The 21563-nt window shown below is 45.2% G+C and overlaps 1 protein-coding gene across 1 annotated transcript; it reads left to right on the forward strand.

The window, feature by feature from the left end:
- Window positions 1-712: 712 nt before the first annotated feature.
- On the forward strand, window positions 713-21513 carry CAPN2 (calpain 2). Its single transcript, XM_048937982.1, has 21 exons — window positions 713-975; window positions 1093-1162; window positions 6061-6179; window positions 6421-6554; window positions 7237-7405; window positions 8869-8952; window positions 9886-9971; window positions 10628-10702; window positions 10873-11033; window positions 11458-11627; window positions 12363-12374; window positions 14015-14226; window positions 14837-14873; window positions 15698-15763; window positions 16007-16064; window positions 17597-17661; window positions 18797-18865; window positions 19486-19564; window positions 20026-20142; window positions 20474-20532; window positions 21144-21513. The coding sequence occupies exons 1-21, from the start codon at window positions 739-741 to the stop codon at window positions 21165-21167; spliced, it is 2103 nt and encodes a 700-aa protein (XP_048793939.1). The 5' UTR covers window positions 713-738; the 3' UTR covers window positions 21168-21513.
- The last annotated feature ends 50 nt before the right edge of the window (window positions 21514-21563 follow it).

The following is a 21563-nucleotide window of genomic DNA, read 5'->3' on the forward strand; positions in this document are numbered from 1 at the left end:
CAAGCAAATCTGCAGAGCCCCTCAACACATCGAGGAGCCCTGTCTCGACAGTGAAGGAAATATTTTATGATTCTCAAGGGAAAATCCCCACTTCTCACCACACAATAAAGCCAGGTATTCTACCGGTCTTTTCAAACAACGGCATCGAGTTTAGTTCAGTAGGACGGCTCTGAACGAGCCCTACGTGCACGCGGAGCTCGGGATCCGCTGCCCCAAATGCGGTGCTTCTCCGCGCTGCCGGGCAGCGCTGTGAGTCAGACGTGAAGCACGGCACGAACCGCCCGGACTCTCGCTGGGAGGACAGCCCCGTTGCAGCGGTGCCAACGGCGCGCAGCCGGAGGCGGCCTTGTAGGGAGCCGTTTAGGCAGCACGGGGGGCTGTGCGTGGACAGATGCCATCCTCGGACACGTGCGGGGCTTTGGAGCGGGGGACTCCCGACGCCAGCAGTACACTGGGAGCGATGCCATCCGCTTTCTCCTCGTGAGTCCCGCTGAGAGCTGTAGATCCAGGCGGGGATTCCTCCCGCTGAGAGTGCTTTAAACTCAGAAAACGTCCGTTTCCTGGCGGAGGATGAACACCCGCGGCAATGCGCGGGCTCGGCGGGAAGGAAGCGCGCTTCCCTTCAACCCCACGAGGGAATTTTTGGTTGGGATCTGGTTTGACGTTCCCCTCCCACGACCCGCGTGGTGCGGCACGCCCGGGGCGGCCCCGTGACGGGAGAGGCGTGGCGGCGGGGCGATGGCGGGGATGGCGGCGGCGCTGGCGAAGGAGCGGGCGGCGGCGGCGGGCGCGGGGCGGCACGGGCAGGCCGTTCCCTACCTGGGCCAGGACTTCGGGGCGCTGCGGCGGGAGTGCCTGCAGGGCGGCCGCCTCTTCCACGACCCCTCCTTCCCCGCCGGACCCGCCGCTCTCGGGTACCGGGAGCTGGGGCCCAACTCCTACAAAACGAAGGGCGTCGTCTGGTGTAGACCTACGGTAGGTGCCTGGCTCGGGGTGTCCGAGATGCGCGGTGCTCGCCCGGCTCCATCCCCGCCCTCGCCCCTCTCTTGGTTCCGTCCTTCTCGCGTAACTCCGGGCTCGTTCTGTTGCCAGGAGCTGTGTTCCTGTCCGCGGTTCATCGCCGGCGGAGCCACTCGCACCGACATCTGCCAAGGAGCCCTGGGTAAGCGGGGCGGCGGTCGCAGCTTTCTGCTCCCAGCGCTGCTCCGTGTGGGTTCGCGCTGGGCTCTGCCCTCCCGGGCCCGCCGTATCGCCTCATGCCGGACAGGAGCAGGGAGGATGCAGGCAGGTTTTCCGTTCCCTGCTTGCTGCCCGCCTTTGTGTGCTCGTCAGCCTGACTCACGGTTGCCGTTAGCAGCACGGCAGTGCACAAAAGACGTGAAGGTTTTGGAGCGGGTCCAGAGAAGGGCCGTGAGGATGCTCAGAGGGCTGGAGCATCATTGCCATAACTGACAGTCCGATGTTCTCTTGAGGTTATGTGGTACCACCAAAGGGTATGACTTGAGTCACAGCTTCTGTGCCTTTCCCTCCTGAAACAATATTTGAATAAGAGGCTCTCAGTGTTCGTGTTTGTTTTCAGCATGACTAACTGATGCTGTGATTGGCCTTGCTATCTTCTTACCAATCTGTGCAGAGAGTTGTCTTCTCTGTTACTTACTGATGAACTAATTCGACACTATAGGTTCTTCCTCCATAGCCACTGAGTTACTAAGACCCTGTTTTGAATCTGTGTTCTTTTGCACAGATGTTCTGTGCAAATGCTTTTAATTTTGCCTCTGCCTCTTCTGACACTCACCTTTGCACAGAGAGATTTAACTAAACTTTGGTTTACTTGAACTTCACTTGGTGACACTGATAACACATCATGTTTTGGAATGTTCCAAAGGACATTGCACTAAAAGACATCAGATGTTCTTGTATTTTATATTATTATATTTTTTGTTTGTCCATAGAAAACTTTAGTGGTCTATTTATCACCCAAAAAGCTTGATCAGAAAGCAACAGACCTGTGTGTTTTACAGCAGGTGCTAACCTACTTGGAGCATCTTACAGTAGGTATCCAAAGCACATGCATCTGTCACTGCTGTGACAGGCTTCTTGGCATGGATCGCCAGCACAGAAAAGCTCATTAGGTTCTCAGGACAACACAGTTTTCCCCTTTTGGCTTTGGGTTAGCCATTATTCTGCTTTATCGTTGTTAGAAGCTTTTTAGGACAAGTATTTGGAGTCAGTTTTGCAGTATCAGGTCTGCAGTTAATTATGGGGCTTGGCCCAGAACTGCAGCAAATGGGATGTGGTGACTCACTGTAGCAGAACCAAAGCAAATGCAGAGGAAGCTTATTCACCCTTAACCACATTCTTTGGAGGGATGTCACCATGGTATCACAACACTGAGGTGTATAGGACACAGTGTCTTTTATCCGCTATTTAATCACAGATATACTCTCTTTGAATACAGATGTGTGGAAAAATAATAAAGTGAGTAGGATGAATGTAGAAAATGAGATGCATGGTTTTCCCACGCAGAAAACCACTCTATTGTGGTGAGCTGACACTGCTTCTTGTCTCCAACCAGAAAACTTCCAGGGGTCCCACAGTATTGATACAAATATCTCAGCCACTGACATAGTCATTAATCTATAGTTATGACTGCTTTAATATACTGATGCTTTTTGAGATTGGCTGAATGTACTTTTTTCCTTTGACCCCACACTGCTACATGAGCTGCCCTCGTGTTGTACAATAAGCTTTGCCTTGCTTAGCTGTCCAGAATGGCCTACTTTAGACCAAGGCTATTTATGCTTGCCTTGTTGTAACTCTTTTTGTTTGTTTGTTTGTTTGTTTTGTTGTAGTATTGTTGTTTATTGTTGGAGATTAGGTAAATACACAGATGAATGCATAGAAATCAGAAGTAAAATAGCAAGAGCAGCACACAGGAAGCAAGATGCAAAAAAAAAAAAAAAAAAAGAAAAAGAAAAAGAAAAAAAAAACACCAGAAAAACCTACTTCTTGTTATTATAAATAAACTCACAGCCTGATAATATCCTCTTTTCTGATCACTTTGTTCTGTCTATTGCATTGTGCATTTGCACTGATTAGCCCAACATGGCTGTCAGCCCTTTCAAATATACCCTATACAGAACCTATAGCTCAACAGCCATACAGAAGGACCAGTTTTATCATTAAGGATATTTGGTAAGGAGCTTCTTCTTCAGGCTTGCTTGTGCAGGTTAAAACTCCACATACATTCAAAGGCTTTGAAATATCAGGTCGGCTTTTAGTGATGTCAGTTTGGAAAGGCAGAGCTTAAGTCCTGACTGCTGGGCACTTCTATGTGTGGAAGCCAAGGGGTGGTGAGCTTTTATATATATGCTCTATCTGCCCTTTAATGCCAAGAAGCTGTTGCCCAGGCAGGGTCAATATCTATAGTTGTCTGACTCCTAAGTTTTCATTAGAAACTGCTCCACAGAGAGGCTTTACATCAAAGCCTTCTGTTTCCTTCTCTACTGTCTGCCTTCATGGTACAACTAGGAGGTAAAGGAAAACCCTCTTTAATTCTGCTAAGAGTTTAGAGGTCCTCCATGACTTCTCTGATGTTAATAACACGGTGTCAAACACTCTGGGGAGATCCCCTGGAGTCACTGAGTGCATGGCTGAGCAAAGCTCTGCAGTGTGTGCTCAGCTGGTTGCTGCAGGTTGAGCAACTGGGAGGGGAAACACCCCTTCAGCTGACTGTGAGCAGGGCTATGCTGTCCAGGAACTGTGTGGTTTCACCCAGCTGTGCCACATACTGTGGCCAAATACTCACCACAGCCAATACAGCTGTGCTGAGCAGGCTGAGTTGCTGTTTTTGTGAGTTTATTTGATTTATTCTGGAGAAGAGCATGCAACTGCCTGGCCAAAGGAAGGTGTCCCAGCAGTGTGGGTGAGCATCCTCTGAGCTAACCTGAATCCAGCTGCTGTCAGCCTGAGATGTCAGACTTGCTTTGTGCACATCTGCAAAGCCTTGCAGGGAAGGAGATGTGTGTCAGTGCTGCTCAGATGGGAAGGCTGTGGGCAGTCCAGCAGGGATGGAAGGGGAAGGGTGGCTGCTGTGCGGGACAGCAAGCTTCCTGCACACCTCTGCCACCAGCACTGCAGTTTCTGAGAGACGATATTTGCTTTACTGTGTTGATGTACTTGGCATGCTGGTTATAAAGTTTGGAAATGGAAGCTCAGATATGGCCAGATCACTAGTACAGTCCTACTGATAAACTTTAATCCAGCCTTTTGCCTCTGTGACTGATGATAGATTATTTGGCCTGTGTGCTGAGACCTAATAACCTACTAATCTGTGATTTTTGGACATGTCTCATGCCTGATCCTAGTGTTAAGGGTGCTTTGAGATTGTCTATTTGTCATATCTTATGCACATGTGTATTTACATCCATCCCCTTCTCCCACTGTCCAGAATGTCTCTGCTATCTGAAGCCCAATATGCCAAATGCTTAATAACCCACCTCTCTGTCCCTGTAACCTCCTTTAACTTCATAAATCACAGAAGTGCAAGGCTTGGAAGGGACCTCAATAGATCATTGAGTTCAACCCCCAGCTAAAGAAGGTACCCTACAGTAGGTCGCACAGGTAGGCGTTCAGACATGTCTTGAATATCTCCATAGAAGGAGACTCCACAACCTCTCTGGCAGCTTGTTCCAGTGCTCTGTCATCCTTACTGTGAAGAAGAAACAGAAGGATTTTTTTTGCCTGTGTTAGTGAATTTTTGTGATGCTTTGTGATGTTGTGCAATGAGAGAAACAAGTCCAGGAAGAGGAGGAGACAATGAGGTCTCAATTCAGTGATGGGAATGTCCTGATTCATTTTGGCCACACAAGGGCCCTACTCAAAGTGGCAGGCCTCTGACTTGCTAGCAGCTGATGTGTGTTTCCTAAGCCTGCCATCCAACCCATGCTGCAGGACAGTACTGGGGGATCTGATGCATAATGCCATCATTTCTGTGCTCACAAAACAGAGTAGCAACAGCAGCTCTGATTACGCAGCTTAGCAGACATAGTGGTGATGGATGACACTACATGATCCTAGTGGTCTTTTCCAACCTCAGTGACTCTGTGATTCTCCTAAGAGGAGTTCTGAAATGCCACTTCTTCCTACAGGTTGCAGGAGTCAGGGAAGCACTGAGTCCTTATGTCTGTAACCACGTTCTTAATGCGCTTAACTGGAAGGTGACCACTCTTAAAACAACATTTGTTTCTGAAAATAAATGCAACAGTTGCAGTCTCCTGCTTGGAGAGGGATGGTGTGGAAAAGTACTGTTCAAACAGCCTGGACCCAGCCTGGCTTAGTGTGTGTTGGCTCCATCTCTGGAAGAGTGAAGAGGTGTGTAGGCTCGAGAAACAGTGCCTGCCTTCAGGTCTTTCCTGCCTCTCTTCTGACCAGTGTCAGATTGGATGCTGCACAGGACAAAGAGGCCTCTAACAAGCCTCCAGAGGTGTATAAGGTCAAAGGAGCTCCTGTTTGGCAGGAGATTGCAAGGGAACTTTAGCAGGAACTCAGCCCTAGGATAGATGTCTGGGTGGCAAGTCAATAAGCATTGGTGAAATGTAGAGGAAGGAAAAGAAAGCAGCCTATTCTTGAGAAAACTCAAGCTTTTGAGGAGAAATTGCACCTCAGGGAACCTTTGTGCTCTTTGACTTTTCCCCATGCTGTATACTCACTCATGCTAACCTATGCTGTATACTCAATTGAATATTTATTTCTTTTTCAAATAGTTCCAGCATGGGTGATAATTATTGCTATTACTTTTTTGTTGTTGTTTGTTTGTTTGTTGGTTGGTTTTTAAATCTTGAGAAAACACATCTGCTTGGAAATGGCATATATTTGTATACATACATTTAATGTGTCCTAGAGGTAAAGTGATGAGTGGGATCATCTCATCACGCCTGAGGTGGTTCATTTCTGAGAAGGCACAGTGATCCCCATGCTGGTTATAATGCACAATCCCTATTCAGTGCAAAAGTTAAAGAATAACTTTGAGTAATGTGTGTTGTATTTTTTTTTTTACAGGGGACTGCTGGCTCTTGGCAGCTATTGCCTCCCTCACTCTGAATGAAGAAATTCTGGCCCGTGTTGTTCCCAGAGACCAGAGCTTCCAGGATGAATATGCAGGAATTTTCCACTTTCAGGTATGTGGAAATCTGGCTCTCGCCTTCTCCTGAGTGCTGTTTGCCAGGAACCTGTGTGGTTGGTCATGTCTATATGCAAGATGTCTCTGGGAACATCTTGGGGGACATCAAAAAACCAGGCATCAAAATCCAAAGAGAGTGATGGTGATGGAGGGAAGGCCAATGACCAAAGAGCCAGGAGCAGGGGTTCTCTTTGTTGGTGGACATGGGCCATTGATGAGGTGTTTGCATTCTCTCCCAGTTCTGGCAGTACGGAGAGTGGGTGGATGTTGTGGTGGATGACCGGCTGCCCACCAAGAATGGGGAGCTGCTCTTTGTGCATTCAGCGGAGGGCAGCGAGTTCTGGAGCGCGCTGCTGGAGAAGGCCTACGCCAAGTGAGTAAGGCCTGGGTGGCCACCTGGGGCAAGAGGAGCTGCTTGTTCTCACTTACTGCTTCTATTTCCCCATAGCATCCACCACAGTGCAGATACTACACATTAAAATGTCAGCCTCATTATCACAGCAGCTGCTTTAGTGAAGCTGTGCTGACAGGTGCTACTGACAGCAGCCCAAAGTACTGTCTTTGCTGCTAGCCAAGAAAAACATCCCCTGGCAAGCCTGTTCTTTGAGTGTCATCTCCTGTTCTTGGGGTCTGGGAGCTCCATTTCATGTGCTCTGAGCACCTGTGAGGGTTTTCAGCTGCACTGCTGGTATGCAAAGCATGCCAGTCCACCTGCCCAGATCTGTTTGCTTAAGGGAGTGAACAAGTATGTTGTTGGTTCTTGTTTTTTGAGTTTTGGGGGTTGTTTTTTTTTTGTTGTTGTTTCAATAGCATCCAAGTTCGTTTGTGTTTTTTTTTTTTTGTCATTGATATGACTGAACTCGCAAATGATCACATTCAGCCTTACTCTAAAGAGCTATAAGAAGGAAAGCTGAAGGAAGGAGGATGCCTTTGTAGCTGCCATGGTGCTGCTGAAAGCAGAAGTGCTGTGACAGTTTCCACAACCGAGTGCCAATCTCCAAGAGAAGAAGAGAATAGGGAACCTGATGGTTGTGTGGGTGTGTGCTTTCATGCAGGCTGAATGGATCATACGAGGCTCTCTCCGGTGGCACCACCACTGAAGGCTTTGAGGACTTCACTGGTGGGATTGCAGAATGGTATGAGCTGCAGAAGGCACCGCCCAACCTCTTCAAAATCATTCAGAAAGCACTGCAGAAAGGCTCGCTCCTTGGCTGCTCCATCGATGTGAGTTGGTGCTTACTGCTGGGTGCTTGGCTCTCACTCTGCATGCGGGCCCATGGGAGGTGGACCTGTGCTCCAACCGCGGGAGGCGCACAGAGGATGCTTCCCTCTGCCTCTTGAAGATCAGTTCTCTGCTCTTCCTTCTGCCTGGAGAGTTTGACCCAGAAGCACAACACAGCAATAGAGAATAGGTTGAAACATAGATCTAGTTAGTTCATGTGTTAAAGCTCTTTGCCTTAGTTATTTTTCTTCCTTAAGACCCAGGAGTTGGACTTGATGATTCTCGCGAGTCCCTTCCAACTCAGGATATTCTATGAAAATTTCTGCTGTTTTTAGGCTCATGGTGAAGAATCATACGGGTAACTCATTAGGGATCCCAGTGTACATCTTTGTTCTTCAGAAAGTCTGTGTCTTGGCAGCAGATTGCCACAGGCTAAGTGGCTTTGGGCAAAGAGCTGCTGCTAATGGTTCCTCCATTGTGTGCTCAGTTGTTGCGGTCTCCATCCTGTTTGTTGTATAGGTTGTACCCAAAGGTTCCAAAAAAGAAAACTGAAGCAAAAACAATTGGGATACATTGTCCAATCAGGGAGGCTGTTCTTGGTCACTTTAAAGGCCTTATCAGAAAACACGTTGCCAAAATCTATATCTGTGCTATAAAAAAATGAGCAGCTTTTTGTCACTGACTACAGCAATTCAGCATTGCTTTTGGCCTCACTGAAATTAATCTGGGTATCATTACTGCGATAACCAATGTACTCCCAAAGGAGATTAAATCTTAGTTGTGCCTGAAGAGAAGGTAAATTGTTGACAAGAATTGCATTCATAATTTAAACTCAAGTGTTTCCTCCCTTTTTTTTTTTGTTTTTTGTTTTTTTGTTTTAAATCCCAGTCACAAGAGAGGGAAGTTTCACAGCAGGAAAAATACTTTGTTAATGTTAACGTGCAACTCTACAGCACTTTCCAGTCATGTTCTAGTCTGCATTTAGATAAGAATCTGATATCTGGAGTTTTGCTCCAGAACAATACAAACCTCATGTTGGGGGTGGGGGAAAGTAAATATATTCCCTTGTTGGTGAGTGCTTTATACACTGTAAAGTAATTGTTAGTGAGTTTGGTCTTTGAAAAATCCTGTAAACTCTTTTCTTCTTGTCTGTCAGAGAAAAAGGGGAATAGAAGTTAAGCATTATAATGCCCTGTAGTAAAAATAGGCATGAAATGGCAGCAGGAATTCTGTCTGCTTGATCCCACTCCCTTCTTTATTTTTTTTTTCTCTAAGCTTCAAGTATGCTTGTTTGAAGATCACATACCTTCTGATAAGGAGGAAGGAGAGAGACAAACATGTTTAATGGAGGTTGAAGAAGCTTTAAATCAGGATGTCAAGCAGCCACTTTGTGAGGAATGATTTTCTTTGCGGTGTTCATAGGTCAGACCAGTCAAGTGTTGTAATAGCTTCTTTGCTCTTACAGATCACCAGTGCAGCTGAGACGGAGGCAGTCACATCGCAGAAACTGGTGAAAGGACATGCGTACTCCGTCACTGGGGCAGAGGAGGTAGGTGCTGTGCCCCAACACAGGGACAAATGCAGCCAGCCCCGTGCGTGATCCTCCCTGAGCCGTGGCAGCAACAGATTGGTCTTCATAGCCAAAAATTCTTCAGTCTCTGCAGAACCAGATTTCTGAGTCACTTCTGTGTGAAGAAATAGCGAGTTAATCTGTGTGTTTTGGGTAAACGCAAACTTGAGTTCTTGAGAAAGCTCTGTGCAGAGGGCGCATTATCTTCTGGTGGATTACACCTTAGGTGCATGGCAAGATGTGCAAGATGTGCCAGGCAAGAAAAATATTATTATGTATTAATTAACAGCAATCAGCACCTTCCAGCAGAGCAGTGTGTGTGAGAGCCAGGTGCCCAGCCAAGAGTAGGTGATCAATAAAGTTAAAGTGTGCAAAACCAAAAGGAAGCAGACAGGTCATGGCATCCTTCACATGTATAAAGGACATTTGGTCACTCCAGTAGTTATTTTTGAAGTATGTATAAAATGGCAAAGTGAGGTGTGATGAGTCCCCAGCCACAGGCATGTTGCAAGGCGATGGGCAGTGCTCACAGGCAGGTTGGGGTGCATGCACTTGGTCCTCCTGTCACAGAAGAAGAATCGGGAGGGAATTTGACCTTAATTCACAAAAAGATAGGCAAGCTTCTCCTTTAGAGATGTTTGCAGGCTTTGTATGGAGAGTTTGTTACGGAGACCCATCCTTGGACTTTGGAGCTCTGCCCTGCCCGCTCTCCTCTGTTTGCTCTAGTGATGCTGCAGCTCCTGCCTCCAGAACTGCATGTTCCTCGTAAAAAATGACTGTTCTCACTGGACCTCATAGAGCTTCGTTTGTCTCAGGCTCTGTGTGCACAGCAATGGGCAGATTAAAAAAAAAAAATGGAGGAGAGCACAGAGCTGAGTCCTTGAGTGACTTTCTGTGTTCTGATCCCACCAGGTGAACTTCCGTGGAAGTATCCAGAAGCTCATCAGAATCCGAAATCCCTGGGGGGAAGTGGAGTGGACGGGGAAATGGAATGATAAGTGAGTCAATGGCTTGCATGTTGCCTAAAGGTGTTGACTGCAGGGAAGTACTTGTGTTCCTGTTGTCCTCTGTCTTCTCCCTACCTCCAGCTTCACTTTAAGTCATGTCTGGATGCGATGTTCACACTGAGCTGGTTAAAAGAGGCATCCCTCCACTTTGTCTCCCATGCTACAGTGCCCTCCATACAAACACCTGCTTTTGGGCTAGATAGGGTGGTTTGGTTTGTGATTCATGCAAGTCTTTTTGTTGTTTCTGCTGTTTTAACAGCCCAGATTCAGTGGTGAGCTTCTGAAAACCTACTTTATATAAGGGCTGTAAAAATGCCTTTCTGTGTTAGCAATGAAAGCTTGAGTTTATGTACTGTTGTGGCTGAACAGTATTTACTCTGGGTCTTCCTGCTCTGTTTCAGTCAAGGCATCGGTATTTTGTGAAAATAAAACTCCTGCCTTGCATTTTGAGAGGCCAGGTACCTAATGTCCCAATGTCCCTGTATTTCCATTCTGCTGTTGTTTGAGAGCCCTAGAGCCGCTGTCAGGTGGGTGTCATGGAGTGTTGCAATCATGTAGGGCTGTGAGAAAACTGAGTCATTGTGCCAGACCAGCTACATTAAGATTTAACTTTTTAAAACTGCAGTTAATGTGGGTTTGTCTTTCAGCTGCCCAAACTGGAGTGGTGTTGACCCACAGGTGCGAGAGCGGCTGACGAGGAGACATGAGGATGGGGAGTTTTGGTAAGTGAATGAGCCTTTTTCCCACACAAAGTACCCTCTCTCACCACACTCTCCAAGATGAGTGAGTAAGTTCACCCCAATTCCCAGTGCTAAGTTGCTGAGTAGAAGAAGGACAAGGTGGCTGTCTGGAAATACTGTCAATCTTAAAGAGATGGCATTGCCTCCCCCAGGATGGCCTTCAATGATTTTCTGAGGCACTACTCCCGCCTGGAAATCTGCAATCTGACTCCAGACACTCTGACAAGTGACAGGTACAAGAAGTGGAGATTGCTGAAGCTGGACGGGAACTGGAGGCGAGGAGCTACTGCAGGGGGCTGCAGGAATTACCCAAGTAAGAGTGTGCTCATCCGCTTGTTGCTCTGGGAGCTTCAGTCTCCAGATAGATATTCTGCAGTGTAAAGGATTGGGTTGAAGCCATAACCCCAGTGGCACAGTGGTGAGAAACCTTTCTGAGTCTGGTGTAATGTTGACTTTGGTGTTGGCTTTGGTCAGTCCTGCTTGCCTAACGCACCTTTGTCCTTGATGTTCACTGGTCTGGGGTGGCTTATGACATGCTGGAAGTATCAGGGAATGATATCCAGAAAATGCAAGTGCATGAAAGACACGGCTCCATAATGAGGGTCTACTTGTGGTTTGTGAAGCTGGAAGGGAAGCATTGATCACAGCTTAATTTGGAAGTCAGGGCTGTGTCTGTCCTAGCTGGCATGTGTTTATCAAAGAAGTCTCTGAGTAGTTTTCATATATCCACTTCACAGACACTTTCTGGACGAATCCACAGTATTTAATTAAACTGGAGGAAGAAGATGAGGATCCTGATGATCCTGAGGGAGGCTGCACATTTCTTATTGGCCTGATTCAGAAGCATCGGAGGAAGCAGAGGAAGATGGGAGAGGACATGCATACCATTGGCTTTGCAATTTATGAGGCAAGTAAGATGCATGGAAGGAAAAGGAAAAGTCACTCACTGTATTAACCCAGCAAAGTCCTCATTTCCTTCTGTGCTCTACCTGAGCAAAGCTGGGCTTCCAACCCAAATCAGGGCTGAATCAGATACCAGTAGGCAGAGGGAAAATTCCATTTAGGTGTTAAGAAAATTGTCCTACACCAAAACAGTGGTCAAACACATGGACAACAATCCAGAGAGATTACAGAAGCTATGTTCTTGGAGATATTCACATCTGGTCTGGACAAGGTCCCAAGCAGCCCCACCTAGCTTCGGTACTGGCCTTGATTTGAGCAGGGGGTGTGGATCCAGTGACCCATATGGGCTTCTCCCAGCTATAGTATTCTATGGTTCTACATGGAGGAGCAAAAAAAGCATTTAAAACAAAGAAAGAAGGGGGAAAAAAAAAAAAGAAAAAAAAAAAAAAGAAACTTGCAGAGTGGAGAAACACAGTCTGAACTTTATTTATTATGCTGTGATGAATAGAGACTAAAGAAGAGCAGCTATAACAGGAATGCAATGCTAGCCAGGGCATCTGCACAGCTTGGTAAGTATGAGCCCAGGGGCAGAATGAGCCAAAACACCTGTAAAACCCTGTCTGACTAAAGGTTCAGGGATGTGTCTATGGCAGCTCCTTAATCAGTCTCTTTGTTTAGAAATACAAATGTTGCCTAACTGCACTGCAGCACACAACTAACTGTCCTCTTCTCCCTGCAGGTGCCCCCAGAGGTACGTAGCACGCAGTGGTGTCAAAGAGTTCAAGGTGCAGCTTTGAGGCTGATGTCTGTGGGCAAAAACAATTGAGAGGATCCTCCTTCCCTGAAGGACCATATGGGCTATGCAGAGTCTGAAGTTAGTGGCCGTTTATTCTGAGGTGGGATTGAGCCTGTATTGCATTTTCAAAATGTTCTGGGTTCACATGAGAGCTCCCAGTACAGCAGAAACTCACGAGAGCAGCTCCTTCATGACTATTTGTAGTAGGCAATGCAACAGCTATTCTCCCAGCACAGACCCACACCTGCTCCTGCCCTGCACAGAGATCATGCCTGATGCAATTAATCTTCCACAAAGGTGTTCATTCTCATTCCCCAGGGCATCCTCTTTCTTCTCTCAGATTCTACCTGCAGGCACTTAACAGCATGCCCCAGAGGTCAGAGGAGGGCGTGCAGTGGGGTGTGATGGCTGAGCAATGCAAGGCAGGGCTGCAGGCCCCTCTCAGACAAATGAGGTGGAGCAAAGTGCCAGGGTGACCTCAGCCATGGCTTTCTGTACCTGACAGAGTGCACTCAGATCCCTGAGGCACAGGAACAGCATGCAGCATATTTGGTTGCTATGTAAAACATGGTTTTACCAGGAAAGAAGTGGAGTTAGCAGTTCATTTAATTTCTTACCTGCCTTCTGACTGCTTTAGCAACATTGTGTTACTCCTTGGCTCATACCCTAGTGGTCTAAAATCTGTTCTGCATACCAAAAGACTCAAACTACAGTCTGTTGACTTTTCTGCCATAGCTGCAGCAGGTCTGACAGGTTTCGCATTCTTAAAAGTCTGGACAGAGGGGAAGTGGGGTTTTCTAAGCAGAGCATGTTCCTGGTGTCTGCTTCTGGATCTGAAATAGCTTGTCTTTAAATCCCTGCCCTGAAGAGTTTGTTCTGGAAGATGTCACCACTCAAATACACTTCTGTAACATGCAGTGCTGATTTTATTCTCAGAGCCCTGCAGAACTGGGCTCTCTGCTGCAGGGCGGCTTGGGGAAGCAGAGCTGCAGTGCCCTCGTGGCAGTAGTCCTGGGGCTGGGCATCAGCTGCAATACATCTGGCCTTCAAATAAAATCAGGGATGAAAGAACATCTAGAAACATAGAATGGGTTGGGTTAAAAGGGACCTAAAAGACCATCCAGTTCTAATCTCCTGCCACTGACATCTCTCACCAGCTCAGTCTGCCCAGGGCCCCATCCAACCTGGCCTTGAGCACCCCCAGGGATGGGGCACCACAGCTTCTCTGATCAGCTGTGCCAGGGCCTCACTGTCCTCGTTGTGAAAGATTTCCTAAAATGTAACCTGAATCTCTCCTCTTTCAGTTTCCCCCTTGTCCTGTCACTATCACACCATGTTGGTCTCCAAAAAGAGTTGTCAGATTTTTTCACAATCTGCTAAACATAAGCATTATTTGAATGCTGTAGTGAGATGGTCTGCAACACAGGAGTACTGTGGTGAAAGACACCACTCCCTTTCTCTTTTCTCTTTGATTTTGGTGGAACATACATTTTTCTCTTCACACCTAGGTAACTGTCATCTCTGTTGTGTTTGTAACTAAAAAGAACAAATACGTGCCAATGATGGGTTTTCTCTGTTTTCTTGCTTTCCCTAAGTTTTCTGGCCAGACGAATATTCATCTGAGCAAAAACTTTTTCCTGACTAACAAAGCAAGAGAAAAATCCAACACCTTCATCAACCTCCGGGAAGTGCTGAATCGGTTCAAGCTCCCCGCAGGAGAATACATCATTGTGCCCTCTACCTTTGAACCCAACTTGAATGGAGACTTCTGCCTCCGAGTCTTCTCAGAGAAAAACGCAAACTCAGCGTACGTAGCTTTGTGCTACAGGTTATTTACTAGGAATGGGATGGTTTGTTACAATTATTATTTATTTTATAGTAATTTCTGTCTGGATAGATGCTTTTTGGAGTCTTTGGAGTGTAGCCAGCTGGGTCCCACAGCCTAGCCTGATCTGTGGAAACAAGAAAGCCACAGAAAGACATGCTTTGCATTGGTGGTGAGCACACTGACTACGAGAAATAGTCCACACCTCTGAAATCATACTGGGAAGAAAATTCAGCCAATTGTTGTCTTTAATAACACTGAGCTGGGTTTTAGTAGAGCTGGCTCAAAGCACACTGTTGGCTGCAGATGTGACATGTCCTATACAGCACAGGGAATGGGGCCTTGGGAAGGGGTGGGAGATCTTTCACAGCAACTTACCTCCTTCACTGCAAGCAGAAACCTTTCTCTCCTTGAGTATTTTCTATACCAATGAGAATACTGGAATGTCAGTGTGTCTGAGGTTCACTCCACCAACCTCTCAGCTTTAAACATGCATTATTATTACTGTAATTTAAAGAATTTGGGCCTTAAAGTAATTGAATCAGAAAAGTGACTTATTTTGGTTTTGATATCAATTTCTGTATCTTTCTAGGGTTATAGATGATGAAATAGAGGCCAATTTTGAAGAGGTATGTTTTAAATATTTTAAATTGAGATAATTTTTGTCATAAATAAATGGGGTTGGGCTGTCTTGTTCCCTTTGCAGTCCAGGCAGATGGCATTTTTCTGTAGGCATTAGCACTCTATCCCACTTTAGAAACAGATTTTTGAATATACATAATTGAATGTCCAGACCAGTGAGTAGAAAACATCATAAGCAATAATGGAAACAAATGTTGCATTTTTTTGAGGTGGGGAACTTGGGCTCTCCAGGTGCCCAGGATCAGGTGCTGCCTGCAGAGATAAGCTGAAGCCATAGGAAATTCCCTTTGCTGTCCAGGAATCCAGGAACACAAGCCTTTAGCCATAGGTATACTTTCTCACGGGATGTTGTCTCCATGAGTAGAAAGTGGCTCACCATAGGTTTTGTGTTGTAAGGGCTGAGAACGTTGCACCTAGTAATGTGTCTCTACATGACTATGGGATTTTTTTTTCCAACATGAGAACTTACATTTTGCAATCTTTTCTTAAAATGAGGACAGCTAGCCCAGCTGAGTAGCAGCAACAGCAAGGTTGTGAATTTGGTTGTGTCCTTTTTTGATACAGAATTTGATAAAGAATGTTCATTTTTTTTTAGTGAAAACCATTGCGGAAGTTCTTAATCCTTCAGTGTTTGCAACAACATTCTAAGCATTCCCTAAATCTAAAAATGATCAAAATCAAAACAAACAATACAACTACAACAACCTACAACTTTGCCATTTAAACTGCATCATTATTACAAGGACATTAAGTCCTTCTCAGGCAGAAAAGTTCCTCCTTTCCATATTCTGTTTTTCTATCTCTCTTCTAGACTGAGATCAGTGAAGATGACATTGAGCCTAGCTTCAAAAAGCTTTTTGGGCAGCTGGCAGGAAGCGTGAGTATTTCACTGTTATGTCTTACTGGTGGCACGGGTAGGTGTGCAAGAGGAACAGCTCCCAGTTGCTGGTGCCAGTGGATTCAGACTGGCCAAATAGGTTTCATGATAAGGGCACACCCGCATCATACAGAAACTCTGAGGGACACTGATCTTGACCATCAATCCCTAAGGATTAGGAGGCTGCTTATGAAATGGTGCCTGTGTCTCCCAGTGAAGAACTTGTTTTCCTCTTTTCTTCAGGATGCAGAGATCTCTGCCTTTGAGCTGCGCAGCATCCTGAATAAAATCTTGGCTAAGCGTAAGTACCTGCCCCCAGCAGGGCTCCCAGTGCAGCCGTGAGATCCTCTCTTCACATGGCCAGGGCCACATGCCCTGTAGCCTCAGGGAGCTGCAGAAACATGTGGGCTGTGTTCATGTATCTCAGGCTGTGCGCTGTGGTGGGGCATGTTTGCAAGCCTGCTGCAAACAGGTGCCTTTTATTCCAGTGCCTGGTATAGGAAACTGACTGCCAGGAAGATGGGCTGATTTAGTGAGGGGACTTGGTAGCACAGGTTGGTGGTTGGACCTGAGGATCTTGAAGGTCTGTTCCAATCTAAGTGGTTCTGCAATTAGTGCTTGGTAGTAATCAGTGGAGGGTATTGCTGGTACATGGTATTGAACCATGCAGGATTCAAACCTGACATGAACCATTGCCCTGAGTGATCCTGGTTGAGGGACCAGGAGATCACATAGACATCCCAAGTGAAAAGAAGTTTACATGAGTAATTTGTTCACAAAGAAATTTGTCTCTGCAAGAAAACTGATTTCCTACCTGAAAGATTTTGCATCTGGGAACAGTTTCTGCTGGAGAGGAGCTGTTGAGACCATGACTGAACAACTGGTGTCTCTGCAGTTCCAGTACCGTTTGCAGCTCCCAAGTCCTATCACTTGCCTGTTGCCAGAACCAGTAGTCAGAGCTCTACAACAGCAGCCCACAGGTTTTCTGTGAAGTCATTCAGAGCTTGGCTAAGGATTATTTTCTTTTACGTGAAGCAGCGTTTGAGCCTGGAGAAGAAATTCTCTTTAATTTCCAAAGTGAAATCTTAGCTAGGAAGCCAGGGCTGTGCTACATGGATCAGCCAGTTATCAATGGTGTATTACTGGTTACCAAGCTTGATTTGATGAATGATGAATTGACCTCCACAGTTCAAAAGTCCATGTTGTCCATTGTTTCTGTAAAGCCTTCCTGAACCTGTCTGCTTATTTCTGTCTCTTGTTTTTGCAGCATACCTACAAACTAGACTAACTGGGCTGTTTGCTTGAGGAAATATCACAGCAAACTTTCACCCTGAAGTCCCTGCGTCATAAAGGGCTGTTTATTAGCATCCATTTGTCCGCTTCAGTGCTGTGTCCCTCTCTTGTACAAAACCAGAACTATCTGTAAGGACAAGCTTACCTTAGAAGGGGTACCAATGCAACTGCTAGATCCCAAAGGCTGAGGATGCTGTTTGTAATTCCCAGAGCAGCAGGCAGGCATTCCCTCCTGCTGTGCTGGTTTGGCCCAGACCACGGCAGCCATACAGTAGAACGCCTCATTGTAAGTGCAGATGTGAAGGAGACACCACACTGCCATTGAGTAACTAATCTGCCACAGACAAGGCAAAGTGCTAAGCACTAATTATGGAGAAACGAAATTATCCAAATGAAAAGGTCATCTTGCCAGTTGCAAAGCCTCTGAAAAGACAAGCAGTTAAGGGTAGAGGTGTGTACACTGGTTACTCCTAGGCAATAGAGGAAGGTCCTTTGGTACAGTATGCAGCCATAGTTCCATCTCTTGCTCTTTCTTTACAGGCCAAGATATTAAATCTGATGGCTTCAGCATTGAGACATGCAAAATAATGGTTGACCTGCTAGATGTATCCTTTAAGGCTGCTGCCTAAGGGTGCTATTTTTCTGCCTGAAGTAGGTGAGCTGCTGCTTTTGCGATGCCTCCTGAAGCAGATAAGCTGTTTTTGCTCTGGTACCCCACATAAAAACTGCAGTCCTTGCTTTGGCCGCTGACCATGGCATACACATTCTCTCAGGCAGTGGGGGAACTCCATTTCCAGACAGGGCCATCTGTTTTTAAGTCTTGCATATTACGGTTTAGCTGATGCCACAGTGAGGTTTGCTGGGAACAGGCAGCTCTCAGCAGGGTGGGGACAGGCGTGGCTGGTAGTTTAGATGCACACAGCTGGCTGTACTTACACACTTTGTTATCTGGCTGGAGTTGGGGAAGGCACTGTCAAGCCATAAGGATTTAATAAACAGAAAACAAAGCAAGCAAATAACAGGAGCCAGAGACTATACTGATTTTTAGGAGTTTCTACATCAAAGAATAAGCACAAAAGTGTAGGATGAAGGATTTAGGTGTAAGAATAGTTACATCCAGCTTCTCTGTTCAGTGGGAGTTGAACTGTGTACTCAGAAATAAATGAAGAATTACCAAACAAAATGATTATCTGCTAAAATTTTGTGTTAGCAGCCAGTACTGACTACTTAGTGGTTTTGGGGAGGGAAGAAATAAATGACCAGGTTTTTTTGTTAGCTGTCTGTGCAAAAGTTCTCTAAATAGCAGGCTTAGTTGTGCCTTTTCCTGTTTATAACCTAGACTTACAAACTCCTGTAACTGCAGGTGTCAAACCAATTACGGAGAGCAAAATGGCATCATCTGTGCTGCTTTATACATGTATTGAAAAGACAGAGAATTACCAAAGGAGGAGTGAGAAGGGGTTGTGAACTGATCACAGTTTAAATGAATCAGTCACTGTATTGACTTAGAAAGACAAGAAGCCTTGGAGAACATTTGTGTATTCAACAGAATGCTTAAACAAACCCAAAAGAGACAAACAGAAACATAAGCTCTAGAGAGGACTTGCATCCTTTTCTTAATATTTAAAAAAAAAAAAAAAAAAAAGCAATTAAGTCACAAATGCTCATGTTAATTAGCCCAGCACAAATAGGGAAAACACTTTTTCTGACTTGCAAAGAAATTACCTTGACTCCAGCAAGAATGATGGGAGTGGAAAACTGGGGCTGAAGGAGTTCCACACACTCTGGACAAAGATTCAGAAATACCAGGTAAGACACAACTTTTGGGGGAGTACATATAATAAAACATGGATTGTTTTGCTTCATACGATATACAGCTACCAGAAAGTTTAATTGCAAGTTTTGCACGCAGCTCCTTTGAATGCAATCACTGCAAATCCCGTTCTATTGAAAAGAAACCAGTCTGAAGGAGATGAGGCCTCTTCACTACTGGTGCTCCTCTGAGTTTGCAGAGGATCAAGACAGACTAGAAAGGGAAACTCAAGAACAGCAGCCGAATATATGCACTAGGCCAAGTTACTTAACACCCATGTCAATTTGCTAGCAAACTGCGAGCACAGCCAAAACTCCCCTACAGTTCTACAGAACATGAAGTAGCCAGAAAACGATCTGGTTGGCTTGGAGTGTTTTGCTTGGAAGTCCTATGCTGTCTGCTTGAGGCCATGCTGACCAGAAGTTGGGTGGCAGCCATGCTTTCCAGTGCTGTGACACCTTTGGGAAGGCGTACGATGCACCTCCTGCAACTCATGCATCCTCAGTCCCCAGGTTTTAGCCCTCAGCATCCACAGCTTCTCTTCACCCTTTTGACTGAAGCCAAAAAGCACTCCCAACTGTTGACAAGTTTTGACTTTGGGTTTTATGTCCTGCAGAAAATTTACAGGGAAATTGATGTGGATCGATCTGGAACTATGAATTCATACGAGATGAGGAGAGCACTGGAAGCTGCAGGTAATTGTCTTTTTAGTATTATAGCATGTTCAAGCTGAGGTGGCAGATGCTCACTGCACTCCCGTACGTGATTTCTAAGCTGAAACATCTCATTCATCCACACCTGAAAGGCTTCCACTTAGTCTAGATTTTTCACCAGGGATACTGTGACTTGGGGAAGGGAGGTAGCTTGACCAAGGTGTGATGCTCACAGTAGCATTACAAGAGTCAGTTTGCTAATGAAATGTGAGAGTTTGCACCATAGGAAGAACACAAGACACTGTCAGGAGCTTAAATAACTCCAGGTGAGGAGGGGGTGGTGGGAGCCTTTCCAAAATTGAATAGATACTCCTTAAAATTTGACAATTTAACCAAAAGTAGATGTTTAATTTTCTAGCACTGTCAATATTTGGGGTTTTTTTGATGGTTTTGTTGTTTTTTTCCTTTTTTCTTCTCCTCCAATCCTTGACATCATATTATAGGGTTCAAGTTGAACGGCCAGTTACATCAAGTCATTGTGGCTCGGTTTGCCGATGAAAACCTCATCATTGACTTTGATAATTTTGTCCGGTGCTTGATTCGGCTGGAAACCTTGTTCAGTGAGTACAGGTTTAAAAACCAAACTCTGCTGCTTTGCCTTTTCACTATAAGGCTATTGGATGCTGAAAGCCGTTTTAAATTAACATTTGTTAATATTACAGACAGAACTATTACAAAATCTTTTTCTGCCTACTTGGCAAGCAGTTCTTGTACACTGGCTTAAAGACACAATATGTCTGTCCTTAGTAGGATGATTTCACCCTAAAAAGTGCTACTGTGAAGTCTGTTGGTCTGTCATAAACTCCTCTCTGAGCTGAAGCACAGAGAAGAGGAAATCTTTCCAGTTGGTCCCTATATTCATTTTTCTCCATCATCTCTCTCATTCCACAGAAATGTTTCAAAAACTGGATACCGAGAAAACTGGGACAATAGAATTGAACCTCATTAATGTAAGTTCATTCTGTTCTAAAAGGTTCCTTTCTTATTTGGGAGGTGGAGGGAGTTAATAGCAAAGAGCATCCTGCTCTATTCTGCCTAGTTATGGCTGGGTATGTATTCTCATATATGTTAGGTTTATATTACTTATATAATTGTCTCGAGAAATATCCTTTTTTAAGCTGTACCTATAGCCAGCCTCAAATAAGATGCAATATTTTAATCAGAAGTCACTCATTTACTGGAAGTAATTTTAGTTGAGACCTACTTGTGTAGGTCTCTTCCCTGCCTTTTCTGTCAATAACAGGGTAAAATGTAGGCATGAGAGTACTCACAGGAATGGAGGATAAATGCTTTCTTCACCATTATGTGTGTCCTATAGAGAGCTAGGAGAAAACTAACCTGTTACTGAAGTTCAGTTAACAACTTATATCTGGACCAAATGAGGAATGCATGTATCATTCTGAAGTTCCTCTATAACAAGTGAGATAAATTTAACTCATTCAGGTCATATCTTAAAGTTACTTCTGTAATAATATTTACACTCCTTATGGTAGAAGTAGAAACATTCATATTTGCTCTGGGCATTTTTCATTAAATTTCAGGCCATTTTTCTCTCTCATAGTGGCTCCTCTTCACTGTCATTTGAACTACTGCCATCAGCCTAAGATGCTTCAAAAAGGTGAAGATCAGATGAAGATAATCAAACAGCATACAAAGCAAAAAAATACATATATGCTAAATTACACGTGCCTTAACTTACAAATGGGAACTTTGCACATGCTTACAAGGAGGAAAGAGCTAATTCCATGGCAGAAGAATCTGCAACCTTGTTTGATAGGTTTAATAGTCTTTATATAATCCTATGTACCCTCTGTACAGCTTTATTACTGTATAAATCCTCAGTGCAGCTTCTGAAAATATTTCTTTACCAATATCTTCCTATGTAATGTGGGAAGAAAGATCATTATGCTTGAATAAAGGCTTTTATAATAGCAGCACCACAAAGTCCCACATACCTGAAAGCAGATGGTATTGCAACCCC

Source organism: Lagopus muta, chromosome 2 (assembly GCF_023343835.1).
Source record: "Lagopus muta isolate bLagMut1 chromosome 2, bLagMut1 primary, whole genome shotgun sequence".
Taxonomy (NCBI): domain Eukaryota; kingdom Metazoa; phylum Chordata; class Aves; order Galliformes; family Phasianidae; genus Lagopus; species Lagopus muta.

What these genes read in the sequence shown, in the direction of transcription:
- CAPN2 (XM_048937982.1), top strand. Translation starts at nt 739, where the DNA reads ATGGCGGGGATGGCGGCGGCGCTGGCGAAGGAGCGGGCGGCGGCGGCG. An exon ending in CCGTCACTGGGGCAGAGGAG is followed by an intron (nt 8,953 to 9,885) that starts GTAGGTGCTGTG and finishes TGATCCCACCAG; the next exon opens with GTGAACTTCCGTGGAAGTAT. An exon ending in TCGGCTGGAAACCTTGTTCA is followed by an intron (nt 20,143 to 20,473) that starts GTGAGTACAGGT and finishes CTCATTCCACAG; the next exon opens with AAATGTTTCAAAAACTGGAT.